General features: G+C 62.9%; 6 protein-coding genes across 6 annotated transcripts; 3 read left to right on the forward strand and 3 right to left on the reverse strand.

Moving 5' to 3' along the window:
• Positions 1-1,445: 1,445 nt before the first annotated feature.
• EHS24_005638 (uncharacterized protein) lies at positions 1,446-4,427 on the forward strand (the record flags this gene model as incomplete). Its single annotated transcript, XM_028621131.1, has 1 exon — positions 1,446-4,427. The coding sequence occupies one exon, from the start codon at positions 1,446-1,448 to the stop codon at positions 4,425-4,427; it is 2,982 nt and encodes a 993-aa protein (XP_028477583.1).
• A 313-nt stretch (positions 4,428-4,740) lies between these two features.
• EHS24_005639 (uncharacterized protein) lies at positions 4,741-5,545 on the reverse strand (the record flags this gene model as incomplete). The annotated part of the gene is made up of 2 exons (XM_028621132.1): positions 4,741-4,982; positions 5,221-5,545. 2 exons carry the CDS (start codon positions 5,543-5,545, stop codon positions 4,741-4,743), a joined length of 567 nt encoding a protein of 188 aa, XP_028477584.1.
• Positions 5,546-5,844: 299 nt separating this feature from the next.
• EHS24_005640 (uncharacterized protein) lies at positions 5,845-7,930 on the forward strand (the record flags this gene model as incomplete). The annotated part of the gene is made up of 2 exons (XM_028621133.1): positions 5,845-5,980; positions 6,165-7,930. The coding sequence occupies 2 exons, from the start codon at positions 5,845-5,847 to the stop codon at positions 7,928-7,930; spliced, it is 1,902 nt and encodes a 633-aa protein (XP_028477585.1).
• A 1,171-nt stretch (positions 7,931-9,101) lies between these two features.
• EHS24_005641 (uncharacterized protein) lies at positions 9,102-10,594 on the forward strand (the record flags this gene model as incomplete). Its single annotated transcript, XM_028621134.1, has 3 exons — positions 9,102-9,512; positions 9,568-9,787; positions 10,020-10,594. 3 exons carry the CDS (start codon positions 9,102-9,104, stop codon positions 10,592-10,594), a joined length of 1,206 nt encoding a protein of 401 aa, XP_028477586.1.
• Positions 10,595-11,358: 764 nt separating this feature from the next.
• Positions 11,359-14,859, reverse strand: BMS1 (Glycoside hydrolase 2 (Mannanase, beta-galactosidase); the record flags this gene model as incomplete). Its single annotated transcript, XM_028621135.1, has 1 exon — positions 11,359-14,859. The coding sequence occupies one exon, from the start codon at positions 14,857-14,859 to the stop codon at positions 11,359-11,361; it is 3,501 nt and encodes a 1,166-aa protein (XP_028477587.1).
• A 254-nt stretch (positions 14,860-15,113) lies between these two features.
• On the reverse strand, positions 15,114-17,530 carry EHS24_005643 (uncharacterized protein; the record flags this gene model as incomplete). Its single annotated transcript, XM_028621136.1, has 4 exons — positions 15,114-17,041; positions 17,092-17,288; positions 17,348-17,408; positions 17,512-17,530. 4 exons carry the CDS (start codon positions 17,528-17,530, stop codon positions 15,114-15,116), a joined length of 2,205 nt encoding a protein of 734 aa, XP_028477588.1.
• Positions 17,531-18,351: the final 821 nt, after the last annotated feature.

Below are 18,351 nucleotides of genomic sequence, written 5' to 3' on the forward strand. Positions count from 1 at the left end.
TTATATTGAGATGGGGGGGGTGGATTGAGATTGAATAAGGAGGCGCCAAAGAGAGGGGGTGCGTAATGCCGTTGGCGTGTGAGAGGAGGGGAGGGAGGAGGGAGGAGGGAGGGGGGAGGGGGGAGGTTGTGGTGCGGCGGTGGCGTCGCTGGGTGCGAGGTAGCTTCCGCTCAGCGGGTGACGGTGGGTGGGTGGTGGTGGTGGTGGGCGGGTGATGCCGCGCCGGATGCTACTTTGATGGTGGGTGGGTGGTGGGGATGACGGGGAAGGGGGGCACAACACAGAGCAGTCTGTGGATGGTGGGGGGAGCGAGAGAGAGAGAGAGAGGGGGACTGAACAAAGCCGCGGGCGTGCGGGTGACTGTCGGAAGAGCAAAGCAAGGCAAGGACGAGGAAAGGGGCCAAGGTTGCATGCATCCATCTATTGAAAACAAAGTCTATTGACAGTCTATTGAACAACCCCACCTTTCTCCTGCACGCACGCACACTTGCGATCGCGTTGGGGGGGTCTGTCTCTGTCTCTGTCTCTGTCGCTCTCGCTCTCGCTGTACCGCTGTCTTTCTCTGCCACCCCCTTTGCCTTTTCTCGCTCCAGGACAACAACTGGCTCAAATTCCTCCTTGCTGCGTAGCTTGGCCCCCCTCTCTCTCCGCTTTGCTCTCGTCTCCGCTTCGCTTCTCTCTCGATCAGAGACTGGCCAGCAAGCGCCTCCACACCCCGGCGCCATGGGCCAGGAGAAAGGCGAAGACCCCTGTTTGTGTCCTGTATGTGTCTCTCTCTACCCCTTTTGTATTGTTGATGAGGAGTGGGATGTGCTGTTAAAGGCGATAAAGCGGGCCATGGATCCATGGGATCCATGGATCTTGTAGAGACGCGTCGCGCGCCGTTTGACACAGGAATGCAGACGACTGGCGCGACTGGGGGGAACCGAGGCAGTTTTGGCAGGACGTGACGCGCGACACCACACCAATTCACCAACACCACCACCCCCGACCACCACTCCCCCTCGACCAGCAGAGGGTATGGCCAGGCACGGGATATGGGCAACTGATGGGATTGTTTGCTTTTTCTATCGTCGTTGGTCGCGAGCAGTTTGCAGCTTGCAGCACAGGGAGTACAACAACAAGACATCCCCTTCAACAACCCTCCTTTGCTTCCTGGGAATTCCCGTCCTCTCGTGTCAAGGGGGTTAAAACCAAAACACACACGGAAAATCGCCAAGGCCACGGTCGCCCGTCCCAGGTGCGTCACGTGATCCGCCACGCAAATGTCACGCGAGCATCGCGCGAGTGTCACGCGACCATCACGCGATCAAAACATTCGACCCGGACAAAAGTTGGGAACAGAGACAGATATGCTCGCTCACAGCTCCCTTGTTGTCGTTCCGTGCCATCGCCCTCTCCCTCTCCATATCAACCCTCCCCCCCTCCCCTTTTTTTCTGCCGCCATGCTCTCTCTCGCCCGCCTAGCAGCGAGGCCAGTGAGCGTACACGCATCCCTGCGTCGTCCCGCGGCATCCCTCTTCAACACCACTACCACAACATCCACATCCACAGCGCCCCGCTTCTACAGCGACGAGAAGCGTCGTCTGCGCGATTCCGTCGTCCAAGGAAGCAGCCGCGGTTTGGCCAACAGGGACCAGCTTGACATGCTGCTCGACTCGGACCGTAGCATTCTGCCGTCCCGCCGCTCATCCGCTACGGGCGCCGCCTTGTCCGACTACCAGAGCGGTGGCTCGTTGATTCGCGAGCCGTACCGAGACGGCGGCGACCGCCCTCGTTCGTTTGACAGGGAGCGCCCTCGTTCGTTTGACAGGGATTCCCGCGGTGGTCGCTTTGACAGCCGTCGTGGAGACTCGCGTAACTCTCGTCGCGGCCAGGTTGACTCTCGCGGCTCGCGCAGCAGCGGTGGCGGCAGCAGCAGCGGCAGGTTTGACCGCGACCGCCAGGGCCACGATGATGCTCGTGGACAAGGCCGCGATGATGCTCGTGGAAAAGGCCGCAACGTTCGCGGAAAGCAAGAGGCCGGCGTCGCTCAGGGCGAGGCTACGCCGTACATGACCTCGCTCAAGATCAAAAAGTGGATTGATCGCCACGTCCAGCCCATCTCATTCGACGAGAGCGAGCAGGTGATTAGGATGGTCGAGGAGACTCCCAGCCACGCCGTCAACGCTGCCGTGTACAACCTTGTGTTTGCCCTGCTGGGCCGCAGCAAGAGGTACACCCGCATGTGGAAGGTTTACAACAGCATGAAGAAGCGTTTTGTGAAACCTACGTCGAGGACGTACACGACCTTGCTCAACGCCTACGCCGGTGTGGCTCACTCGGACAGCTACACTGAGCACTTTGTTCCGGGCAACCGCCCCGAGCCGCTCACCCTTGAGCGCGTGCGTGCCATCTACGCGTCATCTCAAAAGCACATCCAAGCATGCAAGACCAAGATTCAAAAGCAAAGTATCCAAGAGGAAGTGGGTGTGAGCTACCCGCAGAGCAATCCCGAGCCCGACGTTCTCAACCAAGAGGAAGAGTCGATCACCAAGGCCATCAACATCTTGCCCACCAACGCCTACCTCAAGTTCCTTGGCCGCTTCGGATACTGGGAGGAGATGGAGCGCGTGTTCCTCGCCATGGACCGCGAGGGCCCGCTTTCCCCAGACCAGGTCACGTACTGGGCCATGCTCAAGGCCGCACAGAACATTCACACGTTTGAGCGGTTGCAAAATGACCGTATCACAAAGCATCAGGCGTCCGGTATCACTCTCAAGCCTGTCAAGCTCCCCACCATCAACTTTGGCGCGACGGTCAGGTCGTACTGGGAGCAGGCCATCCGCCAGCTTCGTCACCGCCCCGCAGACTACCGCAAGATTGACCCCGAGCTTGCCATCCTCGTGGTCGAGTGCCTCAGCGTCGCTCGCCCCGAGGACAAGCGCCTCGCGCAGGTGCTCGTCCCGCGCCTCTGGGGTCTTCCTTCGGCCACCCAGCCCGAGGTCGCGTCCAGCAGGAGGCCGGACGGGCGCGCCGACTTTAGCTTGCTCCCCAAGGTTTACGAGACGCTCCCCGTGTTCCGCATTGACGTTCGTATCGCCACCACCTTGCTCACCCTCTACCGCCGTGCCAAGGACAAGGAGCAGTCGCGCTTCTACACGCACTTTTTCCTGGAGCACGAGGAGCTCCGGAAGGACTTTGACATGGGCTTCATGCGCGCGGCGACGCTGGCGCTCGCGGCCGCCGACGACATCACCGGCGTCCAGGCTATCATGGACTCGTACCAGCCATCGTCGGGCAAGGGCGGCTGGCCGCTCGAGGTTTGGAACGCGGCGCTCAGCGCCGCCCGCTGGTCGGGCGACTGGGACGCGGCGCTCGCCGTGTTCCGGCGCATGACCCATCTGCCCCCCGGCGTCGAGACGAGCAAGGGCGCCTCGGGCGAATGGACCTTCAAGTCCCCCAACGGCCGCCCCGTCGACGCCCGCGGCGTCCCGTGGGTGCAGGCGCACCCCATCGTCCCCGACCCCACCACGATGGCCATCCTCTTCAAGGCCGCGATCGCGTGCGGCGAGCGCCCCACGCGCCAGGTCTTGCGCATCTACAACCACTTTGGCGCCGAGTACTGGAACACGATCGTGCACCACCTCATCCGCGGCCCGAGCCGCGCCCGCGTCGGCGAGCAGATCCTCGACCTGCGCACCAAGCAGGCCGCGGTCCCCGTGCGGCCGCTCACGAGCCTCACGCGCCACCTCATCGCCGACCGCGTCGAGCTGGCAAAGGACGTCGAGACGGCCGCCCAGCGCATCGTCTACGCCACGACCGACGAGCTCGAAAAGGAGACGACGGGGCTCCTCCGCGACCGCAGCAAGATCTTTGTCAAGTACTGGTCCGAGTTCCTCTCCGGCAAGACTCAGCACCGCCGGGACACGCGGGACGGTGACGTCGAGGAGGGTGAGGGTGAGGGTGAGGGCCGCGAGGCTCTGGAGGGCGAGGAGGGCGATGGCGAGGGCGAGTTTGAGGGCGAGGACAGGGCCCCGCGGTACCGCCGCGACAGCGAACGTCCCGACCGTTCGCGCTTCCAGGGCAGCGACCGCCGCGAGGGCGGTGACCGTTCGTCTTACCGCAACGACCGCGAGGGTGGCGAGCGGAGGTTCCAGTCGCGTGACGGTGGCGAGAGGAGATTCCAGTCCCGCGACAACGGTAACCGGCCCTCCTTCCGCAACGACCGCAACGATCGCAACGACCGCGACGGCGGTGAACGCCGTTTCCAGCCCCGCAACGACCGTAACGGCGGCGGCGACCGTGCTTCGTGGATGAGCCGCGGCAAGCAGCCGCGCTACGACCGCCGCCGGGAGCCCGACGCCGTCGACCGCCACCAGGAGCGAGGTGCGCGCTTTGACCGCGGCGGCGAGCGCGAGACCCGCGAGAGGGAGGGCGACGAGTAGAGGAGGAGGTAGAGGTCCGCGGAAAGGGGACGCACGAGGTGTTAGACGTGTAGAGCAGTAGAGCTCTCTCCCCCCACGAGTTTGAGTGGTTAGATTTTTGGCTCTCTGCGCGCCGTCTTCAGCGACATGGAGACCACCCACCCAAACCACCCAAAACACCCAAACCACCCAAAACTCAAAAACTCAAAAACACAACTCGCCCACACCTACCACCCATCGCTCATAAATCATACATATGTACATTGGCATCGTTTCTAGGCATGTATACTCCACTCGCATAGCTCTCTCCTACCTGTGCAGTAGCCGCCTCTCGCTACATCTCATCATGCTGCACGCCGGGGTGGTGGTGGTCCGGCCGGCGGACCTGGGGTGGAATCTCAATGTCGATCAGCTTGTGGCCGCCTGTCGTGGTCCCAGTGTCAGTGTCGCTGGAGAAGGTGGAGGTGAACGGGCGGGCGAGGACGGCCTTCCATCCCCCGACGGCCTGGACATGCTTGTGTGTCCGGGCGAACCAGGCGTAGTTGAGGAGGGCTAGGAGGACGAGGGCGATGGCCGCTGGGTCACGTTAGCGAGGGTGTCTGGCGGCAGGCTGGTACCATTCGTGTGATGGCTGTCTTCCCTCGTCGTGCTGGGTGTCTTGCATCTTTCTCTGCCGTCTGCCTCTCCCTCTCCCTCTCCCTCTCCCTCTTCCTCTTCCTCTTCCTCCGCCCCCCTTCGCCACCGCACAAGTGCACCTCACACTCACCCAGAATCCACGTTCGATACTCCGCAACCCACCCCCGCCGCCGCCGACCCTTCATCCCGCGCTTCATGCTCGCGACCATGCCCCCGCCCACGGCATTCTTCACCGTCCGGCCGCGCCGGCCGGGGTCCGCTCCCGTGCCCTTCACCTTCCCCGCGCTCCGGCCGATACCGTAATCGTCTCGCAGGGGAGCATTCGGGTCGTGTGCAGCTGCACGCGTCCGCCGTGCCGGGCGGAGGTGGGCTGGTCGTCTTCCGCCGCTGGATATGGACGAGGACGGCAGGTCGTCGGCCATGTACGCGCTATCGTGGTCTTGCTCTTGGTCGTATCCCCCTTGGTCGTATCCCCCGCTGGAGGAGCTGGACTGTGCCGCCATTGTTGGCTGTGCTGGGTCGCAAATGTCAGAAAGAAGAAAGGAGAGGTGTAATGGGTAAGGCGTACAACTCGGCGAAACCGGGCCTCCACCTTTGGTGTGTGGATCTGGCGTGCGATTGCGATGACGCGCCCCGCTTCCGACAGCGCCGCCACCGCATTCCGTTCCTATCCATCCATCCATCTTCTCCACCCACAAACTCACAACACCTCCCTCTCAACACTTGCCTATCTCGCGTCTCCGCTCGCCTGGCCACTCGCTTGATTGCTCGCTCGTTTGCTCGCCAGCCAGCCCCGCACGCAATGTCCTCGCTCGACCTTACCCGCGACTGGCTCAAGACGGTGCTGCGGCCATACCCCTCGCGCGACCATGTGTTGGAAGAGGTGATGGGTATCCTGCAATCTGTTCGGTCGCTGGCCGTCAAGACGGATGCGTTTAGTGAGTACCAGTTCATGCTTGGAGATCAATGAACTGGCTACTGGGGAGAGCGGACAGGGCAGCTTCACGTTGGCGAGGTGCGCCGGGAGGTCGCTGTTCAAGACTTGGGCTCAGCCGCCCACACTCTCTATGCCTCCTTACCAGCTATGAATCCTTCTATGGCCTACAGCAGCTGACACCCCAGCCTTTGACTCGGGCCACACTGCCCTTCTTCTCCTCCTGCACGGCACCCTCCCCATCACTTACAAGGGCGCGACATACCACATCCCCATCCACATCTGGCTTCCACACGAGTACCCGCGCGCGCCGCCCATGGCCTTTGTCGTCCCCACAAAGGAGATGGGGGTGCGGACCGGCCGCGAAGTGGAGCCTGGTGGGCGCGTGCGGGAAGATGTGGTGGGCCAGTGGTGGGCCTCGTGGGGCAGTACGAGCCAGCGCGACCTGCGCAACCTCGTTGGCAAGCTGACAGACATCTTCTCGGCCGTGCCGCCAGTCTACGCCAAGCCGCCAGAGCAAGTACACGCTCAGGCCCCAGCAGGCTCCCATGGTCGTTCTGCGTCGGGATCGGGTTCTGGGTCAGTGGTTGCTGCTGGTAGCACAGGTCCCGGCGCCGGCGCAGCGCCCACGCCAGCAGGCCCCTCTGGCGGCCCAGCACCGCCTGCCAGGCCGTACCACCCGTCTCCCAACGGCGAGATGCTGCCCCAGTACCGCGCCGCACCGACTCCGCCACCTGCAATGTCGCCCCAGCCGCAGCAGGTGCGGGTGCAGTCGCATCCCTCGTCACGCCAGTCGTCGGTGTCGTTCCCTGCTGGCCAACCACCTTATGCCCAGCCTCAGCCTCCCCCACCACAGTCGGCAGCGTCCACTTCCCCGACCCCAGGCGACCCCGCTGCTCCGCCAGTGCCACTGCGGCCAACCCAGCAGCCACCAGTTCCCCAGCGGCCTATGCCGCCCATGGGTATGGGCATGGGCATGCGGACGCAGAGCCCGCAGATCTCCAGCCCGACGAGCAGCTCGGGACACGCGCCGGCGCCGTGGCACGCTGGTCCAGGACCGCAGGGGTATCAGCCGCCTCCGGCGCCAGGAGTGTACCAGCAGCCGCCTTATCAGCAGCAGCCTCCTGTCCAGCCTAGTTACCAGCCTGGATACCAGCCTGTTCAACAACCACAGCAAGCGTACCAGCCGCCTCAGCAAAGTGCATACCCGCAACAACAACCACAGCAGCAGCAGCAGCAGCAGCAGCCAGCGCAACCTCAGTGGACTGGGCAGCCGGCTCCAACACCGGGCCAGGCTCCTGGAACGTACGCTCCAGCACCGGCAGCTGGCGTTGCAGTAGCTGGCGCAGCAGCTGCCATTCGCTCTGTCGATCTCATGTCCTCGCCCGAGGACGGCATCTCTACCCTGCCTGGCGAGGCCGACGCCCCGCCTCCTCTCCCACCGTCCAAACCCCCCGCCCCGTCCCTCCTCCACCTGCACGCCATCCTCCTGCCGCACCTGACAGCCTCGTTGCCGCCCATCATGCACCAGCTGGAATCTACCAAGACGCAGCTCATCGAGCGGCGCGAGGACCTTGCCACGGGCGAGCCTGCGATTCGGGACGAGATGGCGCGCCTCGAGGCCGTCAAGAACGTGTGCGACGCCGTCGGCGGCCGCCTCCAGGCCGTAGTGTCCAAGGGGGACGAGCGCGTGTCCGACCTCGAGTCGCGCGGCGACGTGAGCGTCGACGAGGTCGTGTGCAGCATCTCCATTGTGCACAACCAGCTCATCGACCTGGTGGCCGAGGACAATGCGCTGTCAGACACCATCTACCACGTCACGCGCGCGCTGGACGCCGAGCGCATCGACCTCGACAGGTACCTCAAGGCCGTGCGCAGCCTCGCACGCGAGCAGTACATGAAGCGCGCGCTGATCGAGAGGATCCTGAATGGCATGGGCCAAAGCGCGTGGTAGAGGGGCAGCAGCAAGTATAGTTCAGGATTGGGGGATGGGGATGGGGGATGGGATCGATGGGACAAGCCTGCTGTACCCTATCCAACGGTCCAACAAACATGGGGCGCGCAACGAGCACGAGATTTGGGTTTCCGGGAAACAAGAACAACATCAGCCGCATAGGTGTACGGCGAGACTGCAGGAAGTTTAGAAATGCATATGACTTTGTCTCAGAGCTGCGACGCCGCATATCGCGACCAAGGGCGCCCCAAGGCCCCGGGGCGACAGTCAGTTATCAGTTACCCGCTAACCGGGGCATGGGTGAGATCCGGCGCGGTCCGACACGTCTCTGGCGTCTCGTCGTTTGGTCGCGTAGCGATTCGTAGCGAACAGCGACGTTTGCATCTCACACAACTCTCCACATTCACTCAACCTTTCACTAGCGTCAAACACGAGGCGTAACGAGGTCTCGCGGCGGTGTCTCTCGGCGTTGCCTCTCGCCGAGGCATGTTGCACCGACATGGCAAACCGGCGGCGTCGTGGCGTCCAGTTCCCCACAGCCTCCCCCATGCCGTCCCCGGTTATGGCCCCGCGGGGGTGCCTCCAGTGCGAGTTGCCAGAAGCGACAGATGAGATGTGGCCGAGGCCGCTGACAGCGCATGACAGCGATTCAGTACGCCACCTCGCCGCGCTGGGGTACGGTACGGTACGGTACGGTACGGTACGGTCGTGTCCGGGCGTCCGGTGGCCGGTGGTGCTGTGGCGCATGGCATGGACACTCACCTTCCCCACAACCCACAACTTCACACCTTCTTGATGTTCTTGCCGCAGTGTTCGACAGCAAGCCGTGTTTTAGCAGCGCAAAACAGGTGACAGCTGACTTGAGCTTGAGCTGCACCCAGAAGGCACGGGGCCAAGCTCGGTGTGTCGGACGCCTGGTGTGGAGATGGTGGATGAGGGGGGGACGCGCGTTACATGAGCAGGAGAGGAACGGAGAGGAACGGTAACCGGCAACAACGTCCAGATGGATCCGGGGTACGACGTTGGTGGCTGTTTTGCGCCGCCAGAGTGTGTCCAGAAGTAAAGATTCGTCCAGCAGCTGGAACGTAAACGAGACTGTTCATAGCCGCACAGACTCGGCGTATCCACTCACCTCACTCCCATCTTCCCACTACGGTTGACTTGAAACGATATGACAGCAGACAAGCCAGTCTCAACGGCGGCCCCGGACAGGGCACCCAAGCCAGCTACCCCGGCCTCCATCACGAGCTCGAGCTCAGGCTCCAGCTACCACTCGTACCACTCCCAACAATGGCAGTGGACGAGCCACCCCTTCTGGCCCGTACAGTACGACTTTGCTGTGTCCCAGTACCACGCTGGGCCGGGGAGCAAGGACGCGAGCACAAAGCACGTCGCGTACAGCTACAACCGCACTGCGGCGCGACACGCCGGCGAGCGCGTGCGGAGTGCGTCAGTGTCGACCATGGAGTCGACGACCTCCAACTCGAGCACCATCGCCACCGCGTCCTCGTGCAGCGCGGGAAAGGTGGCCAAAGTCCACTTTCGCGAGTTTTACTGGATGGACAATGGCGTGCCGCAGGTCGTACGTCCCGTCCTCCTCCTCCCTCCATAGCTCCCTCATCTGACTCTCTTCACAGACAACCCGCGCCCAGCTGGTGGCTGCCTTTGACGCCCTTGTGACCCAGTTCGAGACGGCATTCTACCTCCTCGACAGGCTGTACGCTGCGCTGGACGCCGTCGACACGGCGGCATCGCACGCCGTCGCCTCGTCGCTCGAGGTTCACCCGGCGCGCACGCGCGTAATGGATACGATCCGGGACGTAGCAAAGGCCATTCCAGGTACACAGCTCGTTGCTGGTGAGTGCAGTGCATGAGTGAGTGGGGGGGGGGGGGGGGAGTGGGGGAAACATGTTTCCTGTGGCGGTGAGGGGCTGAGCAAGGGTGGTAGCGAGGGGAGATGGGTGGTGGCGCGGCGGTGGAAGGAGGTGCTTTCGGTGTGGCAAACCGGGACTGAAACGCACGCACCAGGGAGCCGAGAGTGAACCATTTTGCACTATTTTGCTAACACCTTTCAGCTCGCTATGGCCAGCACCTCGCCATGCTAGCGGACATGGAACGTGTCGGTCTCCTCCCTTGCTTTACGGCTTGGAAAACGGCAGTCGTGTCGGCAGAGTACATTGCCAAGCCCAAAACGCCGTTGCCACCGACCACGCCCTCGATACCCATACCCACTGCCACGCTGACGCTCACGTCACCGTCCATGTCCACGCTGTCGTCGACCTCGTCGTGTTGCAGCTCGGCGGCATCCACACCCCCGATGTGCCGGGATCGCTCAGCGTCACCCGGTTCGCCGGCCATGCCGCGCACACCGCCGACACCGCGGTCGCAGCCGCCAACTCACGAGGCCTCGAGTGCCAGCAGCATAAGGACAAAGCCGAGGACGCCGCAACCCCCTGTCCCATTCGAGATGGAATTCCCGTTCTGGGCTCCCCAAAAGCCAAAGCAGCCAAAGCAGCCAAAGCAGCCCAAGCTGCCCAAGCTGCCCAAGCTGCCCAAGCGCGACCCGGACACATCGTCGCGCGCGGGCCTGGCGAGCTTTGCCAGCATCACCAACCTCGCCGGCCGCGCGCGACTGTCCCGGTCGACACGGTCCGTCTCGGCTGAAATCGAGCCCCCAGGGCCCGTGGACGCCCAGGCTCCTCCCGGTGACGGGGCCGCGGCGTGCGCAGTCGTCCCCTCCGCCGCCGCCGCCACGCCCGGGCTGCCCACCGTCGACGTCTCAGACTACATCCTGCGCGTGACGCGCATCATCGAGGAGCGCGGCGCGCCCGTCAACCCCGTCACAGCGGCGTTTGCGCGGGAGGCCCACGCAGCGGCGATGGAGCTGGACCGCGCGCGCCGCCGCGTCGAGGCCGAGGGACCAAGCGTGGATGCCGACGCCGAGGGGAACAGCACCCGCCTGCCCCCGTTCCGCCTGGACCTGGGGCTCGGGCTCGGACTCGGGCTCGGAGGTGCTGGCGGCGACCTCGCAGTGCAGGCGTTGCCAAGGGCCGAGGGGAGCAGTCAACCTAGGCACATGGCAACCTCGGGCCCAGTCGTCACCAGTGCCCCTGCGCCAGCGCCAGCGCCGGCGCCGGTTCCGGCACTGCCACGCCCATTGCCGACAACACCGCCTGTGCCGGCCTCGCCGCTGGTCCGCCGGCCGTCTGTGCGTTCAAAGACGCTGGGATGCATCCACGAGAACCCGGCCGATGCCTGTGTGGGAAAGGCAATGTAGGAGAATCAGAAGTGACCCTGTTTGTTGTATAAAAAAGAAAGAAAAACAGAAGCAGCCCAAATAATAATAAAAACGCGGGAAAAAGAAAGGCAAAATGAAAAATGCAAATGCGGTGTATACATGTAACTCTCTAGTCCCAAGCGACCCGCGTCTATGACTTTTTGAAACGCTTGCTGCCTGCCGTGTCCTCTGCGTGCTTGCGCTTGATGGCCTCGGACCTGACGTGCTCCTTGCGCTCTGCGCGGATTTTGTCTGCGCGGCGCTCCTCGGAGTTTTCCACTTTTTTGCGGTGCTCCGTCTTGCGCTCCTCTTGCTTGTCCTTGCGGCGCTGGACCTTGTCCTTGCGCAGGCTCTGGATCTGCTGCAGGAGCGCGACGGCCTTCTTCTCGTCGTCGCCGAGGACGACGGCGCGCGACTGCATGTACGTGGGCTTTTTCTGGGCGGTCATCATCTTGGGCTTGGACGCGTACGGCAGGTCGGCCTGGAGCTTGCGCGGGATCTTGAGCGGGTTGAAGCGGCGCGTCGAGCGCTCAATGGTGCGGTACGCCGAGTTGGGGTCGAGCGGCGTGTCGATGGCCTCGTCACGGCGGATCTGGCCCGTGAGGCGCATGCCTTGCCACCCGCTCTTCTTGTCGGCCGAGAGCAGCGACGTGACGGGGTTGTAGAGCTTCTTGGGCTCGATCGAGTACCATGCGCGCAAAAAGACAATGTCCGACATGAGGATCTTGTCCTCGAACGTGGCACGGAAGCAGCCCTCGGGCTTGGCGAGGGCGCGCTTGATCTGACCACGGAGACCAGAGACGGTACGGATGTTGGCGCCCTCAAACTTGGCGACTTCGAGGGTAGACGAGAACATGTCCTTGATAAAGGCCGTGTTCTTGAACACCTTGTAAGGGGTACCGGTGAGCTTGAGCTTCTTGACAATCTTGGTGCTGCGGTCGACGTCGAGGACCACACCGGTGGCGCTGACGCGGAATCCGGGCTGCTCGGCGTCGAGCGAGTTGAACGCGCAGAAACCAGTGTTGGGCGCCGAGACGGGGCCGTAAAAGGTCGCGTAACAGTGCATGTGCTCGGGAGTGTACTTGAGCAGGCGGTTGCGGATACTGTGGTCGTCCAAGTGGTAGATGGGCATGGTCTGGAAGCGGCGCCAGCCGAGGGAGAAGATCAAGGGGTTGTTGGTCTTGAGCGTGCGGGTGAACCAACGGTGGCGCTTGATACGCACGGTAATGTAACCGAAACGCTCCTCCTCGGAGAGCAGACCGCCGACAATGATCGGGAACGCAGGGTCAAAGTGCTCGACCAGCTCGCAGGGGACATTGTCAATCTCGAGACGGACGTACGAGCCCGAACGGTAGCCCTCAATCTGGGCACGGGTGTCCAAGTCCATGCCGTCAAACTCGTTCTCGTTGGTCTCACGCTGGCGCGCCATCTCGGCCTTGGCAGTGTCGTAAAAGTCCATCTTCTCGCCCTCGTCGTCGTCCGAGCCGCCGTCAAACTGCTCGTCAAACTTGGCAGCGAGCGCCTTCTTCTTCTTGTCGAGCGCAGAAGCACGGGCAGCCTTGATGTCCTCGGCGCCCATGCCGCCAGCGGGCTTGTTGCCGACGTAGGGAACGTTGTCGACGTCCTCTCCGTCGTCGTCGGCGCCCTCAATGTCCTGGAAGTTGCCGGCGTCGTCCTCGTACGGCACGCCGTCCTCACCCTCCTCGCCCATACGGCCCGAGATGAACATGCCCTGGAGCGAGTCGAGGAGCGACTCGTCGGCCCACTTGGCAGCAAGGGCCGCGGCGTCGGCAGGGACCTTGAGCTGGTCGCCGTCGTCGCCGGCATTGTCGCCGCCCGAGACGCGCATGAGGCCGTCGTGGGCTAGAGCCATGGCCGAGCTCTCGGCGTCGGCGGACGAAGGGCGGGTCTTGCCAGCGGCAATCTCGTCGGGGGACAGCTCGTCACCGTAGATCAGCGCCATGAGGTCGCGGCGGCGCAGCATGCGCTCGGCAAACCCAGTGGCAGCACGCTCGCCCATGTTGACCTTCCAGCGGGGGACAAAGCCGTCCTCGTCTGAACCTCCGTCCTCGTCCTCGTCGTCAAACTCGGCCTCGGGCTCTTCGTCGTCGTACTCGTCGTCGGAGATGTTGACGCGCTTGCCATCCTGCAAAAAGCCAGTGGCGAGCTCGAGGTCGTCATTGTCCTCGTCGGAACCGGCGTACACGACCGAACCCTCGTCGTCGTCGTCAATCTCCTCAATGTGCGCGCCGTCCTCGTCCTCGTCCTCGTCCGAGTTGTCCTCCATGTCGTCATAGTCGCCATCGGCATCGGCCGAGCCGAGCATGGGTCCACCGGACCGGGGCTCGGCACGACGACGCTCGCGGCGCTGCTGCTTGGACGCAGCCGGGTCGACCTTGAGGGCGGCGGTCGAGTCGCCAAACAGACGAATGTTCGAGTCTGCCATGCCCTCGGCGAGTGTCCTGCCGGCGTCCTGGAGGTCCATGACCATGCGCTCGCCCTCGCCCTTGGGCGCGTCTCCGTCCTTGCTAAACGAGCCGAGGACGTTGACGTACACTGCGTCCTTGTCGTACATGACGCCGCCGACGTCGGACATGGGTGCGTGGATGAGCTTGGCCTTTTCGCCCATGCGGCGACGGCGCTCGCTCTCGAGCGTGGGCAGCGGGCAGGGGTCGGCAAGGCGCTCGACCTCGCGGACCTCGAGGTCGCCCGCGCCCGGGATGTGGATCTTGGCGTTACGCGCCGGGAGGTTGGGGCCGCGGAGGTAGCCGTACAGCGTGATGGTGCGGTCCATCTTGGGGTTGTTGCGGACCGCCTCGCGCGGAGTCAGGTCCTGCAGACGGTCGGCGACGAGGTACGGGTGCTGGTTGCGGAAGACGAGCGGGCGGAACTTGACCACTGAGATGAAGCGCGACAGCAAGTTGATCTCGGCGTCCGGGTAGCGGCCGTTGATGACGCCCGAGAGCGAAAAGAGCTTGGCACCCTGGTAGATTTCCGTCCAGAAACGGTGCTTGAGGCGCTTCTTGGTGTCCTTGAGGGTGCTCTGCTTCTTAATCAAGTCGAGATGCGTGAGGAGACCAATAACCTTGGGGAAACCGTGCGCCTGGAGGACGTTCAAAAACTCAAACGTCTCCATCTCGAACCCAAACGAGCCGTCAATCATGAGCAGGACCAGGTCAATGACCTTGCCGCAGTCGACCATCGAGTTGAGGTCGTTGCCGCACTCGACAAACGTGATACGGCGCGTCTTGCCCGAGACGACGGTGATGGGACCCTGCGGCTGGTTGAGGTTGTGCTTGGTGTAGCGACGGACAAGCGAGCGGAGGAGTGTCGTCTTGCCGACACCGGGGGGACCGACGATACCGACCACAATGGGAGGGGGAGGCAGACGGCCCTCGTCCATGCCCTGACCCTTGTCCTGCGTGACCTTGCGCTCCTCCGGGTTACGGTTGACGAGCGGGACATGGAGACGCTTCTGGTCCTGGTCGGCGGTACGGCGCGCGGCAACGTTGCCAGAGCGCCATGACTGCGACGTAAAGGCCTTGGGGTTGTAGCCCTTGGCACCCGAGCGGTCGACGCCCTTGGCCTTGTCCTTTTTGTCGGCCTTGGTGCCCGCCGACGGCTTGTGGTGAACCTTGTGCGGCTTCTCCATCGTTGCCGCTGGAAAAGGGTTTTGTTGTGGAAAGCAGTTCGTCTGTCCAAAATAATCTCTGAACAAGAGCGTCGAGCGACAACTCAGGCACGGGTCAACTTTAGAAAATTATTCACACGTCATACTTTCATTACTAATTAAATCTCTAATCGATGCGACATGCATTTGGGAGCCACGAAAAAACTAATGTGCTATTGTATGGGAGAAGAGAGCGCGCGCCCTAGGAAAGGAGGAAGAAGACCCCAATCGCCGGCCTACTCGCCCTTGTACAGGCCAAGGGCATCGTCGCCACTGACAAGCGCTTCAGGCTTGGACACGTTCTTGCGGTGGGTAAGGCCGTCAGTGTCGTCGGCCTCGGTGGCGGTCGACTCGACGGGAACGTCGGCGGGGAGCGCCGACATGGTGTACTCGGGGGAGATGCCGGCACGCAGGTGAGAAAGGTCGCTGTACGAGCGGCCTGTGCGCTTGCGCGTGCGCGTGTCCACGACGGCGAGGACGTCGTCGTAGTCGACATCGGCGTCCATCTCGTCGTCCGAGTCGTGAGGACTGCCGGGGGCAGTGGAGGGCTCGGAGCGCGGCGAACGGAGGGGGTCCGAACCCTGCCATGCCTGTGCGGCGGACCCGCGGCGGCTCCAACCAAACACACGGTCGTCAAGCCAGGCGATAGGGTGGGAGAGCGCATCAAACGTGGGCGAGCGAGGCGTGGGGCTCGCGGCCTGGGGCATCATGCGGGTGCGGTCAAAGTTGTCAAACATCTTGGGACCAAACTCGTCGACGACCGAGCTAATCTCCTCGGTAATGTCCTCACGCATCTTGCGCAGCTTTTTGATTTCATGCTGGTTGCCGGGCACGATGGAGATGAAGAGGGGGCGGAGGGACTTGAGGACGTCCATGCCGGCCTCGCCAAACTTGAGGGCAGCGTAGCCAAGAGCCGGGAGAACGCAAAAGGTGACGAGGGGCACCCACTTGAGCCAGCCCTTTGCCAAGTCGTGCTTGTAGGCGTAAACGGTGGCAATGATGGCGTAAACAACGTAGAGGGTTGGCACGACGGCGAGCGAGACGAGCACCTTCCACGAAGCGAGAACGTCGCGGGCCTGGACCTTGACGCTGGACGCGGCGAGGGCCTCCTTGGCCTTTTTGTGGGAGATGACCTTTGCGAGGATGAAGACGGGCGCGTGGAGAATGCCGCCGGGAAGGGCGAGAAGACCCCACCAGAGCAGGAGAGCGGTGCGGTAGAGAAGAAGAACAAGCGACTGGACGCTGCGGTTGGACGCGCGCTCCACCTGGTGGTCGGCAATGCCCATGTCGCGGAGAAGACGGTTATACTTGACCACGCGCTCGCGGAGGTCGATGATACGCGGGTCGTCCTGGTACTTGAGGTAGCCCTCCATAAAGTACTTGCTGAGCTGGACAGTCTGGCCAATGGTAAGGTACTGGCCGGGGACGCGGTAGAGACGACGGGCGGCCTGGACCACCTGGAGAGTCTCCCAGTCTGGGGCACGGAGAGTGACAGCGCGGAGACCGTCGTGGACCTGCTCGAGCAGCTTTCCACAGGCCTCGCGCTTCTTGGGGCCGCCCTGCTTGTACATGTCGACAAACTCGGGGTCCACAGTGATGGGGGTGCCAAACTCGACCACGGCCCTCGAACGGAACTTGTGGGCGTGGAAGTAGGACAGACCGACGGGAACGAGCTTGACGTCGAGACCAGGGTTGGCGGCCATGGCGCCCAGGGCCATGATAGAAAAGCCAGCCTTGAGGGGCAAAAAGTCGGTACGGTCGTGCGAGCCGCCTTCGGGGAAGATGCCGATGGTGCCGCCGCGCTTGAGCTCTTCAAAGACGGCGCCAAAGGTCTGCTCCTGGTCGACGTGGGGGAGGAGCTTGTACTCGAGACCCTCGTTGGCCTTCATCTGAACGCGGACACGGCTGGTAGCCTTAATGTTCGAATTGCCGTCCTTGGAAGGGATGCTGAGCTCGCTCTTGAGGAGCAGCTCGGTGTCGCTAATGACCTCGGCAATCGGCGCCGTGGCATAGTTGACACACTTGGGCAGCACAATCTGGCCATTGGGCTTGACCTGGGTGGTAAACTTGGTGTCGACGCCCGTGATGAGGAGAGGGTTGTCGTCGGAGAGCGTCACACGGCCAGAGCCCGACTTGGCATAGTCGGCGGCACGAGAGACGGGGACTGGGGAGGCGTGAGAAACGGCGCTCTGAGAAGGGACCACTTGTACTCACTCGAGTTGAACAGGCGAGCGATGAATCCGATAAACTTGCGCTCCATCGACTTGGCAGCGGTCAGAATCGCTGTGCGACGGCCCGACTCGCGCCGCACCTCGGTGAAGAGGAGCAGCGGGTCGAGGAACTGGTTGGCATGGGGGGCGCAGATGAAGAGGACTGGGCCTTCCTTGGGAATGTTCCAGGCTCCACGCGGGCTGCCATGGTGGTCAGCTGCATATACAGAGCAAAGCAGACGCTGGATATGTTGACGTACCGGATCTCGCGGAAGAAGATGTTCAGAACCGCGAGCTTGAAGAAGATGACAATGATGTCGACTGTGGGCGGCAAAGTCAGTCAACGAAGGAACGAACGTTGCTGCTGGGCAAAAGTGGAGGACGCGGGGAGGGGGTGCGAGCGACCACTAGCAAAAGCACTCACAGGCGACTCCGGCGGCCATCTTGGCGAGTCGCGACGAACGTCGTCGGGGTTGTTGTTTAGGTGTTGGAGGGTGCTGTGGAGGATGAGGATGCAAACGTGCAGGCGGTGGTCGCTGGCGAGAGGGGTCCCCAAAGGAACGTTAAAGCCGCGGGATGACCGCTGGGTGGGTGGGTGATATTCCCCGTGGTCCGGCACAGATTTGCCGGATAGCTTGGGAACACGCAAGGCACAGCGCAGTTGGTGGTCCGCCAAGTCGGATGGCTGGGGGGGTGCGCGTTGTTGTTTGCCCGGGAGAGACAGAGAGACAAAGAGCTCTCAGTGTTCACTCTGGCGGCGATGGGCTAGAGAATGGCAACGGCAAAGAAACAGGTCCTGGGAACCAGTTGCGCTTGAGTGGCGTCGGTCGGTCGGGGGGCACTTTTGGCTGTGGGATCTCGCTGGCCGCTGGGCAAACTGGCGTCCGCACAATCAAATCGCCCGCCGCCATCGCGTCACTGGCATCTCTGGACACGTCATAGACAGGTGGGTGCATGGGTGTGCTTTGGTCTGGTCCTCTAGCTTTTGTGAGCCCCATCTGTGCGTGCCCCCCGCACAGTCCGCGCGCGATGTCAATGCTGCTTGCCAACACACACGCTGTCGTCGCCCGCTGACGTACCCCGCCGCCGCCGGCACAGACAAGCCAGCACGGCCGGAAAAGATGACTTGTTGACACCGGTACAGCAGCCTAATTGGGTGGTACGGTGAGGCTTACACGCTAGCAGCAGAATAGCGACATCACCGGCAACCCACCAGGCCACCATTGCAGTGTCCCACATGATGCACGGAGAACACGATGCACAG

This window comes from Apiotrichum porosum (assembly GCF_003942205.1).
Source record: "Apiotrichum porosum strain DSM 27194 chromosome Unknown scaffold_3, whole genome shotgun sequence".
In the NCBI taxonomy this organism is placed as follows: Eukaryota; Fungi; Basidiomycota; class Tremellomycetes; order Trichosporonales; family Trichosporonaceae; genus Apiotrichum; species Apiotrichum porosum.